This window comes from Bufo gargarizans, chromosome 4 (genome assembly GCF_014858855.1).
Source record: "Bufo gargarizans isolate SCDJY-AF-19 chromosome 4, ASM1485885v1, whole genome shotgun sequence".
Classification (NCBI taxonomy): domain Eukaryota; kingdom Metazoa; phylum Chordata; class Amphibia; order Anura; family Bufonidae; genus Bufo; species Bufo gargarizans.
In genome coordinates, this window is record NC_058083.1 from 457184833 (window position 1) to 457204888 (window position 20056).

Sequence of the window (20056 nt, forward strand, 5' to 3'; positions counted from 1 at the left end):
AAAGGGGTTATTCCAGGGGTATAGTTACCATAGAAGCAGGGGAAGTGGCTGCTACGGGGCCCAAAATCAGGAAGGGGCCTGGGAGGGGGACAAATGGATTTATTTTCAGGGCCCAGGGAGCGGTAAGTTTAGTGCACTAAATTCTGGCAGCGCACACCTTCAGGACCGGACGTTGTGTGCGTAGGAGCACACTATGAACTGACGCTATGTGACATCAGGTCATAGGGTAGTGCGTGCCTAGAGGCAGTGCTGCACGATGAGCAGAGGCACTCGCAGAAGGAGAAGAGGAGAGTATATTTTTTTGGTCCAGTCTAAGGTTTGTTTTAAGGGGACCAAGGTAGAGGGGGGAACTTTCAAAAATTTGCTTTGGGGCAAAGTCAGTTCTAGTTATGCCACTGAGTTATCCCGTCTCTTCCGGGTGTACTCGATGACGTCATCGGCGCAGGCGCATTGAGGATGGAGCGGCCGAGCGAGTGTCCGCCTCTCAGTGCGCCTGCGCCGACTGAATACCGTTACGGCGCAGGCGCGAGATCTTGATAGCAGACAGGGCTAGCCAGAGGACGATCCCGTTCCCTGGCCCTGTCAATCAACATGCGAAGGGGGCGTCTTTAGGATAGGAGGATGTGGCTGCTACCAGCAAGTAGCCGCCCTACTTGCTGGTAGCAAGGTTAATTTGCATATTTTAAAAGTACGTTTTTAACAGAATCTACTGAACCGAAATGATTAATTAGATTATGTAGGCATAAATCGCAGTGTAGGGATTATAAGTAGAGTTGAGCGAACACCTGGATGTTCGGGTTCGAGAAGTTCGGCCGAACATCCCGGAAATGTTCGGGTTCGGGATCCGAACCCGATCCGAACTTCGTCCCGAACCCGAACCCCATTGAAGTCAATGGGGACCCGAACTTTTCGGCACTAAAAAGGCTGTAAAACAGCCCAGGAAAGAGCTAGAGGGCTGCAAAAGGCAGCAACATGTAGGTAAATCCCCTGCAAACAAATGTGGATAGGGAAATGAATTAAAATAAAAATTAAATAAATAAAAATTAACCAAAATCAATTGGAGAGAGGTTCCATAGCAGAGAATCTGGCTTCCCGTCACCCACCACTGGAACAGTCCATTCTCAGATATTTAGGCCCCGGCACCCAGGCAGAGGAGAGAGGTCCCGTAACAGAGAATCTGTCTTCATGTCAGCAGAGAATTAGTCTGCATGTCATAGCAGAGAATGAGGCTTCACGTCAGCCACCACTGCAACAGTCCATTGGCATATATTTAGGCCCAGCACCCAGGCAGAGGAGGGAGGTCCCGTAACAGAGAATCTGGCTTCATGTCAGCAGAGAATCAGTCTGCATGTCATAGCAGAGAATGAGGCTTCACGTCAGCCACCACTGCAACAGTCCATTGGCATATATTTAGGCCCAGCACACACACAGGCAGAGGAGAGAGGTCCCGTAACAGAGAATCTGGCTTCATGTCAGCAGAGAATCAGTCTGCATGTCATAGCAGAGAATGAGGCTTCACGTCAGCCACCACTGCAACAGTCCATTGGCATATATTTAGGCCCAGCACACACCAGGCAGAGGAGAGAGGTCCCGTAACAGAGAATCTGTCTTCATGTCAGCAGAGAATCAGTCTGCATGTCATAGCAGAGAATGAGGCTTCACGTCAGCCACCACTGCAACAGTCCATTGGCATATATTTAGGCCCAGCACACACAGGCAGAGGAGAGAGGTCCCGTAACAGAGAATCTGGCTTCATGTCAGCAGAGAATCAGTCTGCATGTCATAGCAGAGAATGAGGCTTCACGTCAGCCACCACTGCAACAGTCCATTGGCATATATTTAGGCCCAGCACACACACAGGCAGAGGAGAGAGGTCCCGTAACAGAGAATCTGGCTTCATGTCAGCAGAGAATCAGTCTGCATGTCATAGCAGAGAATGAGGCTTCACGTCAGCCACCACTGCAACAGTCCATTGGCATATATTTAGGCCCAGCACCCAGGCAGAGGAGGGAGGTCCCGTAACAGAGAATCTGTCTTCATGTCAGCAGAGAATTAGTCTGCATGTCATAGCAGAGAATGAGGCTTCACGTCAGCCACCACTGCAACAGTCCATTGGCATATATTTAGGCCCAGCACCCAGGCAGAGGAGGGAGGTCCCGTAACAGAGAATCTGTCTTCATGTCAGCAGAGAATTAGTCTGCATGTCATAGCAGAGAATGAGGCTTCACGTCAGCCACCACTGGAACAGTCCATTCTCAGATATTTAGGCCCCGGCACCCAGGCAGAGGAGAGAGGTCCCGTAACAGAGAATCTGTCTTCATGTCAGCAGAGAATTAGTCTGCATGTCATAGCAGAGAATGAGGCTTCACGTCAGCCACCACTGCAACAGTCCATTCGCATATATTTAGGCCCCAGCACCCAGGCAGAGGAGAGAGGTCCCGTAACAGAGAATCTGTCTTCATGTCAGCAGAGAATTAGTCTGCATGTCATAGCAGAGAATGAGGCTTCACGTCAGCCACCACTGCAACAGTCCATTGGCATATATTTAGGCCCAGCACCCAGGCAGAGGAGAGAGGTCCCGTAACAGACAATCTGGCTTCATGTCAGCAGAGAATCAGTCTTCATATCATAGCAGAGAATCAGGCTTCACGTCACCCACCACTGTAAGAGTCAATTTTCATAAATTTAGGCCCAGAACCCAGGCAGAGGAGAAAGGTCCCGTAACAGACAATCTGGCTTCATGTCAGCAGAGAATCAGTCTTCATATCATAGCAGAGAATCAGGCTTCACGTCACCCACCACTGTAAGAGTCAATTTTCATAAATTTAGGCCCAGAACCCAGGCAGAGGAGAAAGGTCCCGTAACAGACAATCTGGCTTCATGTCAGCAGAGAATCAGTCTTCATATCATAGCAGAGAATCAGGCTTCACGTCACCCACCACTGTAAGAGTCAATTTTCATAAATTTAGGCCCAGAACCCAGGCAGAGGAGAAAGGTCCCGTAACAGACAATCTGGCTTCATGTCAGCAGAGAATCAGTCTTCATATCATAGCAGAGAATCAGGCTTCACGTCACCCACCACTGTAAGAGTCAATTTTCATAAATTTAGGCCCAGAACCCAGGCAGAGGAGAAAGGTCCCGTAACAGACAATCTGGCTTCATGTCAGCAGAGAATCAGTCTTCATATCATAGCAGAGAATCAGGCTTCACGTCACCCACCACTGTAAGAGTCAATTTTCATAAATTTAGGCCCAGAACCCAGGTAGAGGAGAAAGGTCCCGTAACAGACAATCTGGCTTCATGACAGCAGAGAATCAGTCTGCATGTCATAGCAGAGAATCAGGCTTCACGTCAGCCACCACTGCAACAGTCCATTGTCATAAATTTAGGCCCAGCACCCAGGCAGAGGAGAGAGGTCCCGTAACAGACAATCTGGCTTCATGTCAGCAGAGAATTAGTCTGCATGTCATAGCAGAGAATCAGGCTTCATGTCAGCCACCACTGCAACAGTCCATTGGCATATATTTAGGCCTAGCACACAGGCAGAGGAGAGGTTCATTCAACTTTGGGTAGCATCGCAATATAATGGTAAAATGAAAATAAAAATAGGATTGAATGAGGAAGTGCCCTGGAGTCCAATAATATATGGTTATGGGGAGGTAGTTAATGTCTAATCTGGACAAGGGACGGACAGGTCCTGTGGGATCCATGCCTGGTTCATTTTTATGAACGTCAGCTTGTCCACATTGGCTGTAGACAGGCGGCTGCGTTTGTCTGTAATGACGCCCCCTGCCGTGCTGAATACACGTTCAGACAAAACGCTGGCTGCCGGGCAGGCCAGCACCTCCAAGGCATAAAAGGCTAGCTCTGGCCACGTGGACAATTTAGAGACCCAGAAGTTGAATGGGGCCGAACCATCAGTCAGTACGTGGAGGGGTGTGCACACGTACTGTTCCACCATGTTAGTAAAATGTTGCCTCCTGCTAACACGTTGCGTATCAGGTGGTGGTGCAGTTAGCTGTGGCGTGTTGACAAAAGTTTTCCACATCTCTGCCATGCTAACCCTGCCCTCAGAGGAGCTGGCCGTGACACAGCTGCCTTGGCGACCTCTTGCTCCTCCTCTGCCTTGGCCTTGGGCTTCCACTTGTTCCCCTGTGACATTTGGGAATGCTCTCAGTAGCGCGTCTACCAACGTGCGCTTGTACTCGCGCATCTTCCTATCACGCTCCAGTGCAGGAAGTAAGGTGGGCACATTGTCTTTGTAGCGTGGATCCAGCAGGGTGGCAACCCAGTAGTCCGCACAGGTTAAAATGTGGGCAACTCTGCTGTCGTTGCGCAGGCACTGCAGCATGTAGTCGCTCATGTGTGCCAGGCTGCCCAGGGGTAAGGACAAGCTGTCCTCTGTGGGAGGCGTATCGTCATCGTCCTGCCTTTCCCCCCAGCCACGCACCAGTGATGGACCCGAGCTGCGTTGGGTGCCACCCCGCTGTGACCATGCTTCATCCTCATCCTCCTCCACCTCCTCCTCATCCTCGTCCTCCTCGTCCTCCAGTAGTGGGCCCTGGCTGGCCACATTTGTACCTGGCCTCTGCTGTTGCAAAAAACCTCCCTCTGAGTCACTTCGAAGAGACTGGCCTGAAAGTGCTAAAAATGACCCCTCTTCCTCATCCTCCTCCTCCTCCTCCTGGGCCACCTCCTGTTCCATCATCGCCCTAAGTGTTTTCTCAAGGAGACATAGAAGTGGTATTGTAACGCTGATAACGGTGTCATCGCCACTGGCCATGTTGGTGGAGTACTCGAAACAGCGCAACAGGGCACACAGGTCTCGCATGGAGGCCCAGTCATTGGTGGTGAAGTGGTGCTGTTCTGTAGTGCGACTGACCCGTGCGTGCTGCAGCTGAAACTCCACTATGGCCTGCTGCTGCTCGCACAGTCTGTCCAGCATGTGCAAGGTGGAGTTCCACCTGGTGGGCACGTCGCATATGAGGCGGTGAGCGGGAAGGCCGAAGTTACGCTGTAGCGCAGACAGGCGAGCAGCAGCAGGATGTGAACGCCGGAAGCGCGAACAGACGGCCCGCACTTTATGCAGCAGCTCTGACATGTCGGGGTAGTTGTGAATGAACTTCTGCACCACCAAATTCAGCACATGCGCCAAGCAAGGGATGTGCGTCAAATTGGCTAGTCCCAGAGCTGCAACGAGATTTCGCCCATTATCACACACCACCAGGCCGGGCTTGAGGCTCACCGGCAGCAACCACTCGTCGGTCTGTTGTTCTATACCCCGCCACAACTCCTGTGCGGTGTGGGGCCTGTCCCCCAAACATATGAGTTTCAGAATGGCCTGCTGACGTTTACCCCGGGCTGTGCTGAAGTTGGTGGTGAAGGTGTGTGGCTGACTGGATGAGCAGGTGGAAGAAGAGGAGGAGGAAGCCGAGAAGGAGGAGGTGGCAACAGGAGGCAAAGAATGTTGCCCTGCGATCCTTGGCGGCGGAAGGACGTGCGCCAAACAGCTCTCCGCCTGGGGCCCAGCTGCCACTACATTTACCCAGTGTGCAGTTAGGGAGATATAGCGTCCCTGGCCGTGCTTACTGGTCCACGTATCTGTGGTTAGGTGGACCTTGCCACAGATGGCGTTGCGCAGTGCACACTTGATTTTATCGGATACTTGGTTGTGCAGGGAAGGCACGGCTCTCTTGGAGAAGTAGTGCCGGCTGGGAACAACATACTGTGGGACAGCAAGCGACATGAGCTGTTTGAAGCTGTCTGTGTCCACCAGCCTAAATGACAGCATTTCATAGGCCAGTAGTTTAGAAATGCTGGCATTCAGGGCCAGGGATCGAGGGTGGCTAGGTGGGAATTTACGCTTTCTATCAAATGTTTGTGAGATGGAGAGCTGAACGCTGGCGTGTGACATGGTTGAGACGCTTGGTGACGGAGGTGGTGGTGGTGGTGTTGGTGGTACATCCCCTGTTTGCTGGGCGGCAGGTGCCAACGTTCCTCCAGAGGCGGAGGAAGAGGCCGAGGCGGCAGCAGCAGAATAGGCCGAGGCGGCAGCAGCAGAAGAGGTAGCAGGGGGAGCCTGAGTGACTTCCTTGGTTTTAAGGTGTTTACTCCACTGCAGTTCATGCTTTGCATGCAGGTGCCTGGTCATGCAGGTTGTGCTCAGGTTCAGAACGTTAATGCCTCGCTTCAGGCTCTGATGGCACAGCGTGCAAACCACTCGGGTCTTGTCGTCAGCACATTGTTTGAAGAAGTGCCATGCCAGGGAACTCCTTGAAGCTGCCTTTGGGGTGCTCGGTCCCAGATGGCGGCGGTCAGTAGCAGGCGGAGTCTCTTGGCGGCGGGTGTTCTGCTTTTGCCCACTGCTCCCTCTTTTGCTACGCTGTTGGCTCGGTCTCACCACTGCCTCTTCCTCCGAACTGTGAAAGTCAGTGGCACGACCTTCATTCCATGTGGGGTCTAGGACCTCATCGTCCCCTGCATCGTCTTCCACCCAGTCTTGATCCCTGACCTCCTGTTCAGTCTGCACACTGCAGAAAGACGCAGCAGTTGGCACCTGTGTTTCGTCATCATCAGAGACATGCTGAGGTGGTATTCCCATGTCCTCATCATCAGGAAACATAAGTGGTTGTGCGTCAGTGCATTCTATGTCTTTCACCGCTGGGGAAGGGCTAGGTGGATGCCCTTGGGAAACCCTGCCAGCGGAGTCTTCAAACAGCATAAGAGACTGCTGCATAACTTGAGGCTGAGACAGTTTCCCTGGTATGCATGGGGGTGATGTGACAGACTGATGGGGTTGGTTTTCAGGCGCCATCTGTGCGCTTTCTGCAGAAGACTGGGTGGGAGATAATGTGAACGTGCTGGATCCACTGTCGGCCACCCAATTGACTAATGCCTGTACCTGCTCAGGCCTTACCATCCTTAGAACGGCATTGGGCCCCACCATATATCGCTGTAAATTCTGGCGGCTACTGGGACCTGAAGTAGTTGGTACACTAGGACGTGTGGATGTGGCAGAACGGCCACGTCCTCTCCCAGCACCAGAGGGTCCACTAACACCACCACGACCATGTCCACGTCCGCGTCCCTTACTAGATGTTTTTCTCATTGTTATGGTTCACCACAACAACAAATATATTATTTGGCCCAATGTATTGTATTCAAATTCAGCGGGATATAAATTTGAGGCCTAGTATTTAGGCGCTGGGTGACCGGTATGGATTTAGTGACAGAATTAGACTTGGAAATGCACAGAAGCGTGTGTGTGTGAAGTTATTCTGAATGACCCAATGTGCACCTTGAATATTATATACCCTTTTAGGGATAGATTTCAAATAGCTCTGATATAGCAGAAACCACTAAATTATGAAATTGCTAAATTGGGAATTGTACTTCAACCCAGAACAAAAAATGTGCTTTGACGGACACTAAATATCTTGCCCAGCAACAACAGTACAACGGTGGGTAACGAGAGATTTAGAGGGAATTAAATTTGAGGCCTAGTATTTAGGCGCTGGGTCACCGGTATGGATTTAGTGACAGAATTAGACTTGGAAATACACAGTAGCGGGTGTGTGTGAAGTTATTCTGAATGACCCTATGTGCACCTTCAATATTATATACCCTTTTAGGGATAGATTTCAAATAGCTCTGATATAGCAGAAACCACTAAATTATGAAATTGCTAAATTGGGAATTGTACTTCAACCCAGAACAAAAAATGTGCTTTGACGGACACTAAATATCTTGCCCAGCAACAACAGTACAGCGGTGGGTAACGAGAGATTTAGAGGGAATTAAATTTGAGGCCTAGTATTTAGGCGCTGGGTCACCGGTATGGATTTAGTGACAGAATTAGACTTGGAAATGCACAGAAGCGTGTGTGTGAAGTTATTCTGAATGACCCAATGTGCACCTTCAATATTATATACCCTTTTTGGGATAGATTTCAAATAGCTCTGATATAGCAGGAACCACTAAATTATGAAATTGCTAAATTGGGAATTGTACTTCAACCCAGAACAAAAAATGTGCTTTGACGGGCACTAAATAACTTTCCCAGCTACAACAGGACAACGGTAACGAGAGATTTAGAGGGATTTAAATTTGAGGCCTAGTATTTAGGCGCTGGGTGACAGGTATGGGTTTAGTGACAGAATTAGACTTGGAAATACACAGTAGCGGGTGTGTGTGAAGTTATTCTGAATGACCCTATGTGCACCTTCAATATTATATACCCTTTTAGGGATAGATTTCAAATAGCTCTGATATAGCAGAAACCACTAAATTATGAAATTGCTAAATTGGGAATTGTACTTCAACCCAGAACAAAAAATGTGCTTTGACGGACACTAAATATCTTGCCCAGCAACAACAGTACACCGGTGGGTAACGAGAGATTTAGAGGGAATTAAATTTGAGGCCTAGTATTTAGGCGCTGGGTCACCGGTATGGATTTAGTGACAGAATTAGACTTGGAAATACACAGTAGCGGGTGTGTGTGAAGTTATTCTGAATGACCCTATGTGCACCTTCAATATTATATACCCTTTTTGGGATAGATTTCAAATAGCTCTGATATAGCAGGAACCACTAAATTATGAAATTGCTAAATTGGGAATTGTACTTCAACCCAGAACAAAAAATGTGCTTTGACGGGCACTAAATAACTTTCCCAGCTACAACAGGACAACGGTAACGAGAGATTTAGAGGGATTTAAATTTGAGGCCTAGTATTTAGGCGCTGGGTGACAGGTATGGGTTTAGTGACAGAATTAGACTTGGAAATACACAGTAGCGGGTGTGTGTGAAGTTATTCTGAATGACCCTATGTGCACCTTCAATATTATATACCCTTTTTGGGATAGATTTCAAATAGCTCTGATATAGCAGAAACCACTAAATTATGAAATTGCTAAATTGGGAATTGTACTTCAACCCAGAACAAAAAATGTGCTTTGACGGACACTAAATATCTTGCCCAGCAACAACAGTACAGCGGTGGGTAACGAGAGATTTAGAGGGAATTAAATTTGAGGCCTAGTATTTAGGCGCTGGGTCACCGGTATGGATTTAGTGACAGAATTAGACTTGGAAATACACAGTAGCGGGTGTGTGTGAAGTTACTCTGAATGACCCTATGTGCACCTTCAATATTATATACCCTTTTTGGGATAGATTTCAAAGAGCTCTGATATAGCAGGAACCACTAAATTATGAAATTGCTAAATTGGGAATTGTATTTCAACCCAGAACAAGAAATGTGCTTGAACGGACACTAAATAACTCGCCCAGCTACAGCACTAGGGACAGATTTAGCTGGATATAAATTTGAGGCCTAGTATTTAGGCGCTGGGTGACAGGTATGGGTTTAGTGACAGAATTAGACTTGGAAATACACAGTAGCGGGTGTGTGTGAAGTTATTCTGAATGACCCTATGTGCACCTTCAATATTATATACCCTTTTAGGGATAGATTTCAAATAGCTCTGATATAGCAGAAACCACTAAATTATGAAATTGCTAAATTGGGAATTGTACTTCAACCCAGAACAAAAAATGTGCTTTGACGGACACTAAATATCTTGCCCAGCAACAACAGTACAGCGGTGGGTAACGAGAGATTTAGAGGGAATTAAATTTGAGGCCTAGTATTTAGGCGCTGGGTCACCGGTATGGATTTAGTGACAGAATTAGACTTGGAAATACACAGTAGCGGGTGTGTGTGAAGTTATTCTGAATGACCCTATGTGCACCTTCAATATTATATACCCTTTTTGGGATAGATTTCAAATAGCTCTGATATAGCAGGAACCACTAAATTATGAAATTGCTAAATTGGGAATTGTACTTCAACCCAGAACAAAAAATGTGCTTTGACGGGCACTAAATAACTTTCCCAGCTACAACAGGACAACGGTAACGAGAGATTTAGAGGGATTTAAATTTGAGGCCTAGTATTTAGGCGCTGGGTGACAGGTATGGGTTTAGTGACAGAATTAGACTTGGAAATACACAGTAGCGGGTGTGTGTGAAGTTATTCTGAATGACCCTATGTGCACCTTCAATATTATATACCCTTTTTGGGATAGATTTCAAATAGCTCTGATATAGCAGAAACCACTAAATTATGAAATTGCTAAATTGGGAATTGTACTTCAACCCAGAACAAAAAATGTGCTTTGACGGACACTAAATATCTTGCCCAGCAACAACAGTACACCGGTGGGTAACGAGAGATTTAGAGGGAATTAAATTTGAGGCCTAGTATTTAGGCGCTGGGTCACCGGTATGGATTTAGTGACAGAATTAGACTTGGAAATACACAGTAGCGGGTGTGTGTGAAGTTATTCTGAATGACCCTATGTGCACCTTCAATATTATATACCCTTTTTGGGATAGATTTCAAATAGCTCTGATATAGCAGGAACCACTAAATTATGAAATTGCTAAATTGGGAATTGTACTTCAACCCAGAACAAAAAATGTGCTTTGACGGGCACTAAATAACTTTCCCAGCTACAACAGGACAACGGTAACGAGAGATTTAGAGGGATTTAAATTTGAGGCCTAGTATTTAGGCGCTGGGTGACAGGTATGGGTTTAGTGACAGAATTAGACTTGGAAATACACAGTAGCGGGTGTGTGTGAAGTTATTCTGAATGACCCTATGTGCACCTTCAATATTATATACCCTTTTTGGGATAGATTTCAAATAGCTCTGATATAGCAGAAACCACTAAATTATGAAATTGCTAAATTGGGAATTGTACTTCAACCCAGAACAAAAAATGTGCTTTGACGGACACTAAATATCTTGCCCAGCAACAACAGTACAGCGGTGGGTAACGAGAGATTTAGAGGGAATTAAATTTGAGGCCTAGTATTTAGGCGCTGGGTCACCGGTATGGATTTAGTGACAGAATTAGACTTGGAAATACACAGTAGCGGGTGTGTGTGAAGTTACTCTGAATGACCCTATGTGCACCTTCAATATTATATACCCTTTTTGGGATAGATTTCAAAGAGCTCTGATATAGCAGGAACCACTAAATTATGAAATTGCTAAATTGGGAATTGTATTTCAACCCAGAACAAGAAATGTGCTTGAACGGACACTAAATAACTCGCCCAGCTACAGCACTAGGGACAGATTTAGCTGGATATAAATTTGAGGCCTAGTATTTAGGCGCTGGGTGACCGGTATGGATTTAGTGACAGAATTAGACTGGGATATGGCCAAAAAATGAACAGACTATTGCTGGTTAAATGCACTTGGTGTGACAGCTTCACCCTGATGTAGGCTTTAGCCAAAAAACAACCACACCATTGAGGGTTAAATGCACTTGGTCGCAGCTTGTGCTGGCGCACCACAAGACACAAAATGGCCGCCGATCACCCCAGAAAAATGAGACTGACAAACGGTCTGTGCAGCCTAAAAACAGTGAGCAATTGAGGATCAGCAGCTCAATGATCCACAGCTGCAGATCGATCAGTTAATCAAGTCCTTTGGAGGAGTTAATCTGCCTAATCTCGCCCTACTGTCGCAGCCGCAACCTCTCCCTACGCTAATCAGAGCAGAGTGACGGGCGGCGCTATGTGACTCCAGCTTAAATAGAGGCTGGGTCACATGGTGCTCTGGCCAATCACAGCCATGCCAATAGTAGGCATGGCTGTGATGGCCTCTTGGGGCAAGTAGTATGACGCTTGTTGATTGGCTGCTTTGCAGCCTTTCAAAAAGCGCCAAGAAAGCGTCACAAAAGCGCGAAGAAAGCGACGAACACCGAACCCGAACCCGGACTTTTACGAAAATGTCCGGGTTCGGGTCCGTGTCACGGACACCCCAAAATTCGGTACGAACCCGAACTATACAGTTCGAGTTCGCTCATCCCTAATTATAAGTAAACAATAAAAAATAAAAAATGGTTTAGTGGGGTGACAGAAGCCCTTTAAGACAAAGCTGTGACCTGTGACTACACTTTAGCTACAGTGCCTACAGCGGGTCTGAGGTAGTGATGACACCTCCTGTGTCATCATTGGTCCAGACTGCCTCTCTGCACCTCTGCCTCTCCAGACTGGCTGCTGTGTATAGCACAAGTCTATCAAAGACTAAGGAGAGTTGATTTCCAGTACAACAATGGCCGAGTGATTATAAAAAGCACATTACTTAACTACCAGCGAGATAAAGAATAATTGCTACACATATGCCGTGGCAAACTAAGGAGGAACGCGGGTGACTAGAGGGCTGGAGAGTACAGCGTGCATTAAGCGCCCTCTAGTGGTGTCTGCAGGAACCCAGAATTATGTAATATAACTCTGTTTTAGTGCATAGGAATTTGGAGATTACAAAAGCTGAGATCCGATAGCTATAACGAAAAATTCGATTATAGAGAATAATCAACACAGAATTTTGGATTCAGTTTACAAAATGTGTTTAGGGTTGACAGGAATTCCATATTCTATAAAGGATGCTAATCCAAAAATAGTAGAGGACAGCATTCCTGTCTGCCAGCAATAGACCCCTTTACTATATTACATTAATGACGTTGTATATTTTATTAAGAGATCTAAAACTGCCAGATACGCATGTTATATGGCCTTAAACAAAGTCTCACAAGAGACATACCTGTCTTCGAGATCTTTGTGTTCCACCTCGAGGTTTTTATGAGCAGACTTCAGGGTTCCATGTTTAGAAATAAGAGATTCATATTCCGCTGCTTGGCGTTCATGAACCTGAGCCAATTTCTCATGATCCTTTACCAATAAATCATACATGGATTTCAGTTCTTCTCGTTCTTTCACTAGAGATTCATTCTCACTTTCTAAGCTTGACTGCTGGAGCAGGAGCTGGGAATTTTGGTTCATAAGTGAGGTGCTCTGTGAGTTCAATGTAGAGTTTTCCACCTGCAGATTTGGAAGATGAAGAATTTCATACATAACATTTCATCTAAAGAGGTTGTGTGATGGTGTCAACTGGTATGAGATGTGTCCAGAAACTGAATATGGGGAGGGTCATGGAATGGAGAGAGAAGTGCTTGTGTCCTGAGGTAAACAGGAGCAGATGGGCGACTAGGAACATGAGGCACAGACATTTTATAAGGTCATTATAGTATAGGTTGGCCTGAATATCAGATAGTGTAAATACCCTATTACACTGCCTGATTTTCGGGCAGGATGAGCACCGATCAACGATAAACATGTCGATAGGCACTCGTCTGCATCAGTCTATGATACAGGCCGATGCAAAGTGAGAGGAGGAGGAACGATTGCTACCAAAGTTGCTCCTCTCCAATTCAGTTTTAATGATTATTGGTAGCACATCCCTGATTCCACAAGAATACGTGCTGCTGATAATCGTGCATCTATCATCCTGCATCAAAGATGTAAATCATCAGACAAGCAATCATTAGTTAATCAGCCGATCAACAGCATAATTATACGGGCCGGTTATAAAGAACAAGTGTTTCTATGCTTGTTCCCGATAATTTGCCCCAAAATTGCAAATAATCTAAGTCTAATAATGATTGAAGGGTTTGTTCGAGATAGGTCATCAATACCAGATTGGCAGTGGTCTGACTCCCAGCACCCCCATCGATCAGCTGTTTTAAGAGGTAATGGCACTTGTGCTGCCCAGAAATAATGATTTACACAATTATTGATAATGAATGTTCCTAGGAATGCTCCTTCCCGATAATTGCCCCAATCATTGGCCTGAGTAAGAGGGTCTTAAGACACCAGATAATATGTGCCTGTAAATCCGGTTACCTGAAGCTTGGCATTCTGAGTCTGTAGGTTTGTGTTCTGCTCTTGCAGTGAAATTGTTTGTTTCTGAAGAGCCATGATTTGTGCTTGCAAATTATCATTCTGTGTTTCCAGTTGTTTCAGTTGAGTTTTTAGGGCTTGCTTCTCTGCCTGCAGTGTAGCATTCTGAGAAAATGGAAAAAAAAAGGAGTACCGCCGTAGGCATTATTTAAGTTGACATACACTGAACAAAAATATAAACGTAACACTTTCGGTTTTGCTCCCATTTTGCATGAGCTGAACTCTAAGATCTGAAACATTTTCTACATACACAAAAGACCCATTGCTCTCAAATATTGTTCACAAATCTGTCTAAGGCTACTTTCACACTTGCGGCAGTGTGATCCGGCGGGCAGTTCCGTCGTCGGAACTGGCCGCCGGATCCGCCGATCTGCTGCTGCCTGAAAGCATTTGTGAGACGGATCCGGATGTGGATCCGTCTCACAAATGCATTGCAAGGACGGATCCGTCTCTCCGCTTGTCATGCGGACCGACGGATCCGTCTTGTACATTTTTCTCATTTTTACCGATCTGCGCATGCCGGAACGACGGATCCGGCATTCCGGTATTCTGAATGCCGGATCCGGCGCTAATACATTCCTATGGGGAAAAATGCCGGATCCGGCGTTCAGGCATGTCTTCAGTTTTTTCCGCCGGAGATAAAACCGTAGCATGCTGCGGTTTTCTCTTTTGCCTGATCAGTCAAAACGACTGAACTGAAGACATCCTGATGCAAACTGAACGGATTACTCTCCATTCAGAATGCATGGGGATATGCCTGATCAGTTCTTTTCCGGTATAGAGCCCCTGTGACGGAACTCTATGCCGGAAAAGAAAAACGCTAGTGTGAAAGTACCCTTAATCTGTGTTAGTGAGCACTTCTCCTTTGCCGAGATAATCCATCCCACCTCACAGGTGTGGCATATCAAGGTGCTGATTTTGTTCAGTGTTTTAAGGCTATTGTCTTCTTAGGAGCTTCTATTGCAGATTCCATCGTTTGTGACGGGGAAAAAACAGCACTGTTAGCAACACTATATATGTTAGAGCAAAATGGTAGACACCTGGGCAGAACCCAACAGACTCCATTGTAGGTCAGTAGGGTCGATGGGGCGTCGCCGATGCCCATTATGTAACTGATTCAGCACTGTATAGCAGTTTTTTGACTGCAGACTATGAGATTCAGGCACTTTTTAGCAAGATTGTTTCTTGCAAAAAAGTGCTTCTTATAGTCCAACCCTTTGCTGTCAATAATTGCCTGCTTGTCAGAGGAAAAAAGGACATCTATTATCACACGCGCTCCAGGAACCATGTAATAAATATTCTATATAATTACATTTCACAATAATATTTCTGCAATGTATTCACACCCAAAAATATGCCTTACGTTTCTCTCAATTTCTATCAATCGATCCTTGAGCTTCAGCAGCTCCTTGGTGGTCTCCTGACTCTCCCTCTCCCATTTATTCACAGGCACAGTGTCATCCCCAGGCCTCGGAGGAGAGCTCTGTGCCAACCTCTCTTCTTCTTGCCTCTGTTTGAGGGCTTCATAATTTTTTTTCACCTGACGAAAAATAATACATAGGGTCTAATACAATTCCAACTGGCATACATATGGTAGATGTGGGGTATTCATACCTAAAGGCCATTTTCCAAATAAACAGTAGTTTGAAGTATAAGTCCATAATGGGGTTGTCCAAGATTTGAAAAACATGCCTGCTTTCTTCCAGAAATAGCACCACTCCTGTCCACAGGTTGTGTGTGGTATTCCAGGAACCCCCATTCACTTCAATGGAGCTGAGCTGCAATACCAGGCACAACCCATGGACAGGCACAGCATCTGGAAAAGGTTTTCCTAATCCTGGAGCACCTCGTTCACATATGTAAAATCTTAAAGGAGTTGTCCAGGTTTATAAAATGGGGCCTGCTGTTATTACTGAAACATTACTACTCTTGTCCATGAGCTGCATCTAGTATATCTGCTCAACCTCCGTCAATCGAATGCAATGCCAGGCACAGCCTATGGAAAAGAATGGTGCTGTCTGAAGGAATACAAAAAAGCAGATCATTTTGTTCTAACCAAGGACAACCCCTTTATTTATCAGGAATCAGGATTTCTAAAAGTGACAACCACTACAGTACCCATAAGGTTGTATTAAATGGGCTTTCCAGGGTTTTATCATTGATGACCTTTTCATATGATAGGTCATTAATATCAGATCAGCAACTCTTGGCATCCTTGCCGATCAGCTGCTTGCAGAAGCCGTGGTGTGGAGGAACCGGACACACCTCTATACACAGTCTGGTGGTGATGCCTGGTTATTGTAGTTCTATCCCATTCTCTTGAAGCCAAACATTCGAATTCAACATTGTAGGACATTTTAAAGGGGTTTTTCTATCACATTATACACTGCTCATTTCCATGGTTACAGACCACCCTGCAATCTATTAGTGGTGGTCGTCCATGCACAATATAGGAAAAAGCACTAGCCTATGTGCGCTCCCTCGTTCCAGGGCACTAGAGAGGCTGGTGCTTTTTCCTATAGCGTGCAAGCACGACCACCACTGATGGATTGCAGGGTGGTCGTAAACATGGAAATGAGCAGTGTATAATGTGATGGAAAAATGAATCCAGCCAGCAAAGGAGGCAATATGGACAATCACAATACATTAGTAAGTGCCTTGTATTAACTTTCTCCACATGATAAATGCCACTTATTGAAGTGAGAGAACCCCTTTAAAGTCTTGTACCATTCTACTCAGAATCAAACCTATAATTACCCAGAATACCCCTGTTAAGACAAATTGGCCTCTTTCATGGTCCAGTTCAGGGGACAATCCCTCAAAAATCTACATAATTTATACTCACAGTTTTCAATTCCTGGCGAAGCTGTTGATTAAAATTAGCAGACTCTCCTAACCGAGCCTCAAGAGAAGCAATTTTTTCTTCTTTAATTTCAAGTGACTTCTTTAACGTTGATTCTATTTTTGATTCCAAGAGCTTGTACCTGCTGCTTAAAGGGAATGTGTCATCAGAAAATTACCTATTGTTTACATCAGGTTTTGTATGTTAAACATATTTTTAAAATAATGTTTTGTGATTTTTACATTTTTCATGTCTATCTATATTTAAAATATATCTAAAATTCTGCAGTTTTCCCACGGGCTTCTGAGCTGAATCATATGCTGACGCTACTTGTTCTCTCTCTTTTCAGCAGTCATCAGATTATCATCACACCTATAAATAGATAAGACGTTCCACTATTAAAGTGGTTGTCCAAGGTATTTTTATTGATGCCCTATCCTCAGGATAGGTCATCAATATTAGATCGGCGGGGGTCCGACTCCCGGCACCCCCTCCGACCAGCTGTTTGAAGAGAAGGCGCGCGCGGTGTCAGCACTCCCTCCTCTTCATTGTTTACCTGCTCGCCGTCGCATCTACAGCGCTGAGCAGGTGTAATTACACCCAAGCCATCCTATTATACAAGTGTATAGGAACGATCCATCCCATTGAAATGAATGGGTGTAATTACACCTGCTCACCGTTGCTGATGCGACGGCGAGCAGGTAAACAGTGAAGAGGAGGCAGTCGTGGCACGGCGAGCGCCTTCTCTTCAAACAGCTGATCGGCAGGGGTGCCGGCTGTCGGACCCCCGCCGATCTGATATTGATGACCTATCCTGAGCATAAGTCATCAATAAATATAACTTGGACAACCCCCCTTAACAGTAGGTGATGTCACAGCTTATGTACTCTCCTTTCTTGCACAAGGACCTCTGCAGAGAACACGTCTAGGAGACTCTTCCAAATAGCAAAATGAATATGTTCAGTGTGTCTATGGTCCATGTGGCCTGTGTAAAGTGGATGTCTACATGCAATTCAGGAAGATGGCAGCCCCCATAATCATGTACATACAACAAAATAAAAAATCTACAGTCAAAAAGTAAAAATAGATGAGAATTTTTTTTATATGTATAGGTATTAGCTAGGTTTTAATTGCTAGAAACGAAAGATGAGCGAATCAATTCTACCGAATCAGAATTTTTCCCAAATTTCCCAAAAAGTTTTGATTGTATAGAAGCTAAAAAAAAAATTATTTGTTTTGGGCGAATGAGAGAGAGCGTGAGATACCAAATTCCAGAGCAATTGCAGCATATTTGATTTGATTAAAATTGTTTTGTTCCCAAATGGAATTTTTGAAAAATTTTGCAAGTTGGACCTGAAATTCATTTAAAGACATTCACTCATCTCTAATAGAAACATTCCACTTAACAACATGGATGCTTGTTCACATCTTCAAATGATGATCAAGGCTAGTTTCACACTTGCCTTTAACTTTTCCGGTATTGACATCCAGCAGAGGATCTCAATACTGGAGAAAAACGCTTCCTTGATTCATTGTCAATGGGGGCAAACTGAACTGAACGGAGTGCACCAGAATGCATTTTGTTCCGTTTGGTTGCGTTCCCATACCTGCGGCAAGGTGCGGTTTTCTGTCCAGCATGGGATGCGGAGCAAAACGGATCTGGCATGACACACAATGCAAGTCAATGTTGCCGGACACAATAGAAAACTGATCCGGCACCTATTGACTTACAATGGTTTTAGAGACGGATCTGTCATTGCTATTTTAAAGATACTACAACTGGATCCATTTATAACGGATGCTGACGGTTGTATTACCCTAACGGAAGCGTTTTCGTTGATCCCTGCCAGATCAGGCAAAAACGCAAGTGTGAAAGTAGTCTTAAAGGGCTTCTGTCACCCCACTAAAGTCTTATTTTTTTTGGGGGTTAGTTAAATTTCTTATACTGCGACATATGAAAATATAATGGTGTTACTTACTTTCCTTCAGCAGTTTCTTATAAAAACAAACTTTTATGATATGTAAATCAGGTCTCTACCAGCAAGTAGGGAGTCTACTCACTGGTAGCCGCCGCAAAAAAGCCCCCTCGTCGTGTTGATTGACAGGGCCAGCCGCGATCTCCTCCTCCGGTCGGCCCTGTCAGCATTTCAAAAATCGTGCGCCTGTGTTCATTCGGCGCAGGCGCTCTGAGATGAGGAGGCTCGCCTCCTCAGCACTCCCTCAGTGCGCCTGCGCCGATGAGTACTTCTCTTTCGGTGATGTAATCGGCGCAGGCGCACTGAGGGAGTTCTGAGGAGGTGAGCCTCCTCATCTCAGAGCGCCTGCGCCGAATGAACAGAGGCGCGCGATTTTTGAAATGCTGACAGGGCCGGCCGGAGGAGGAGATCGCGGCTGGCCCTGTCAATCAACACGACGAGGGGGCGTTTTTTTGCGGCGGCTACCAGCAAGTAGACGCCCTACTTGCTGGTAGAGGCCTGATTTACATATTATAAAAGTTAGTTTTTATAAGAAACTGCTGAATGAAAGTAAGTGACAACATTATATTCTCATATATCGCAGTATAAGGAATTTAACTAGCCCAAAAAAAAAATGACTTTAGTGGGGTGACAGAAGCCCTTTAAATTTCACTGTACAAGACAGACAGACAGGAAAATTCACATAAATTTTTTTCTTCAATAATAAAAAAAAATGTTTGATGAGCAGACATGAACAAAATGTAGTAATGTAAATCTGTATTAAAATGTTTGTAACTTGTAATGAAGGCCGCATATGCTTGTAACTTAGGTATTTTCAGTTTCTTACATTTCTTCAAAGAAAGGTCAATTTCACAGCTGACCAAGCACAACATTTTTATTTCTACACAACATCCCCTCCTTCTTAATCTGCAAAGTCGTCAGAATTCCATGCTAGGTGCCCCTGCAGCGTGGGGCCGGTGTACACTATAACTCTAGTTGTTTTGGCAGTGGTAACCAGCAACACATGAAAGCTGCCATTCTCCTGTCTGTCCACATCTAAAGGAGGTCTAACGCTCAGCTGACATGGAAACTTACTGGGTAGTGCACAAAAAAGTTAAGGTGGTCCAAGTATTTATGAACAGTCTAGGACTTTGCTGCAATATTAATCAAGAACAGGGCGATGGACAGTAAGGCAGACTATCAAGAGCGTAGTTATTGTGAGTCTGCTTTGGTGTACTTTGCACCAAATTTATCAAATGCCGTACGTTGTTTGTTAAATCTGGCGCATCTTTAAACATAATTCACTACAAAGGGGGCGTTACCCCCAAAACGTTACGGACAGGTATGCTACCCCGAGTCCTTTTGAACACACTCATGCTATGACACACGCACAATTCACGATTCACGGTTAGGCAAGCGATATGCCGATCGTTTGAAA

The 20056-nt window shown here is 45.5% G+C and overlaps 1 protein-coding gene across 4 annotated transcripts in view; it reads right to left on the reverse strand.

Moving 5' to 3' along the window:
- The window catches only part of CCDC88A (coiled-coil domain containing 88A), a 200775-nt gene that overhangs the window by 42836 nt on the left and 137883 nt on the right, over positions 1-20056 (reverse strand). For all 4 annotated transcript variants that reach the window (XM_044289367.1, XM_044289368.1, XM_044289365.1 and 1 more), the window contains 4 exons: positions 16667-16808; positions 15185-15361; positions 13765-13926; positions 12626-12903 (listed from right to left, as the gene is read on the reverse strand). In XM_044289367.1, the coding sequence (XP_044145302.1) occupies positions 12626-12903; positions 13765-13926; positions 15185-15361; positions 16667-16808 (759 nt within the window). The remainder of the gene's footprint in view (positions 1-12625; positions 12904-13764; positions 13927-15184; positions 15362-16666; positions 16809-20056) is intronic.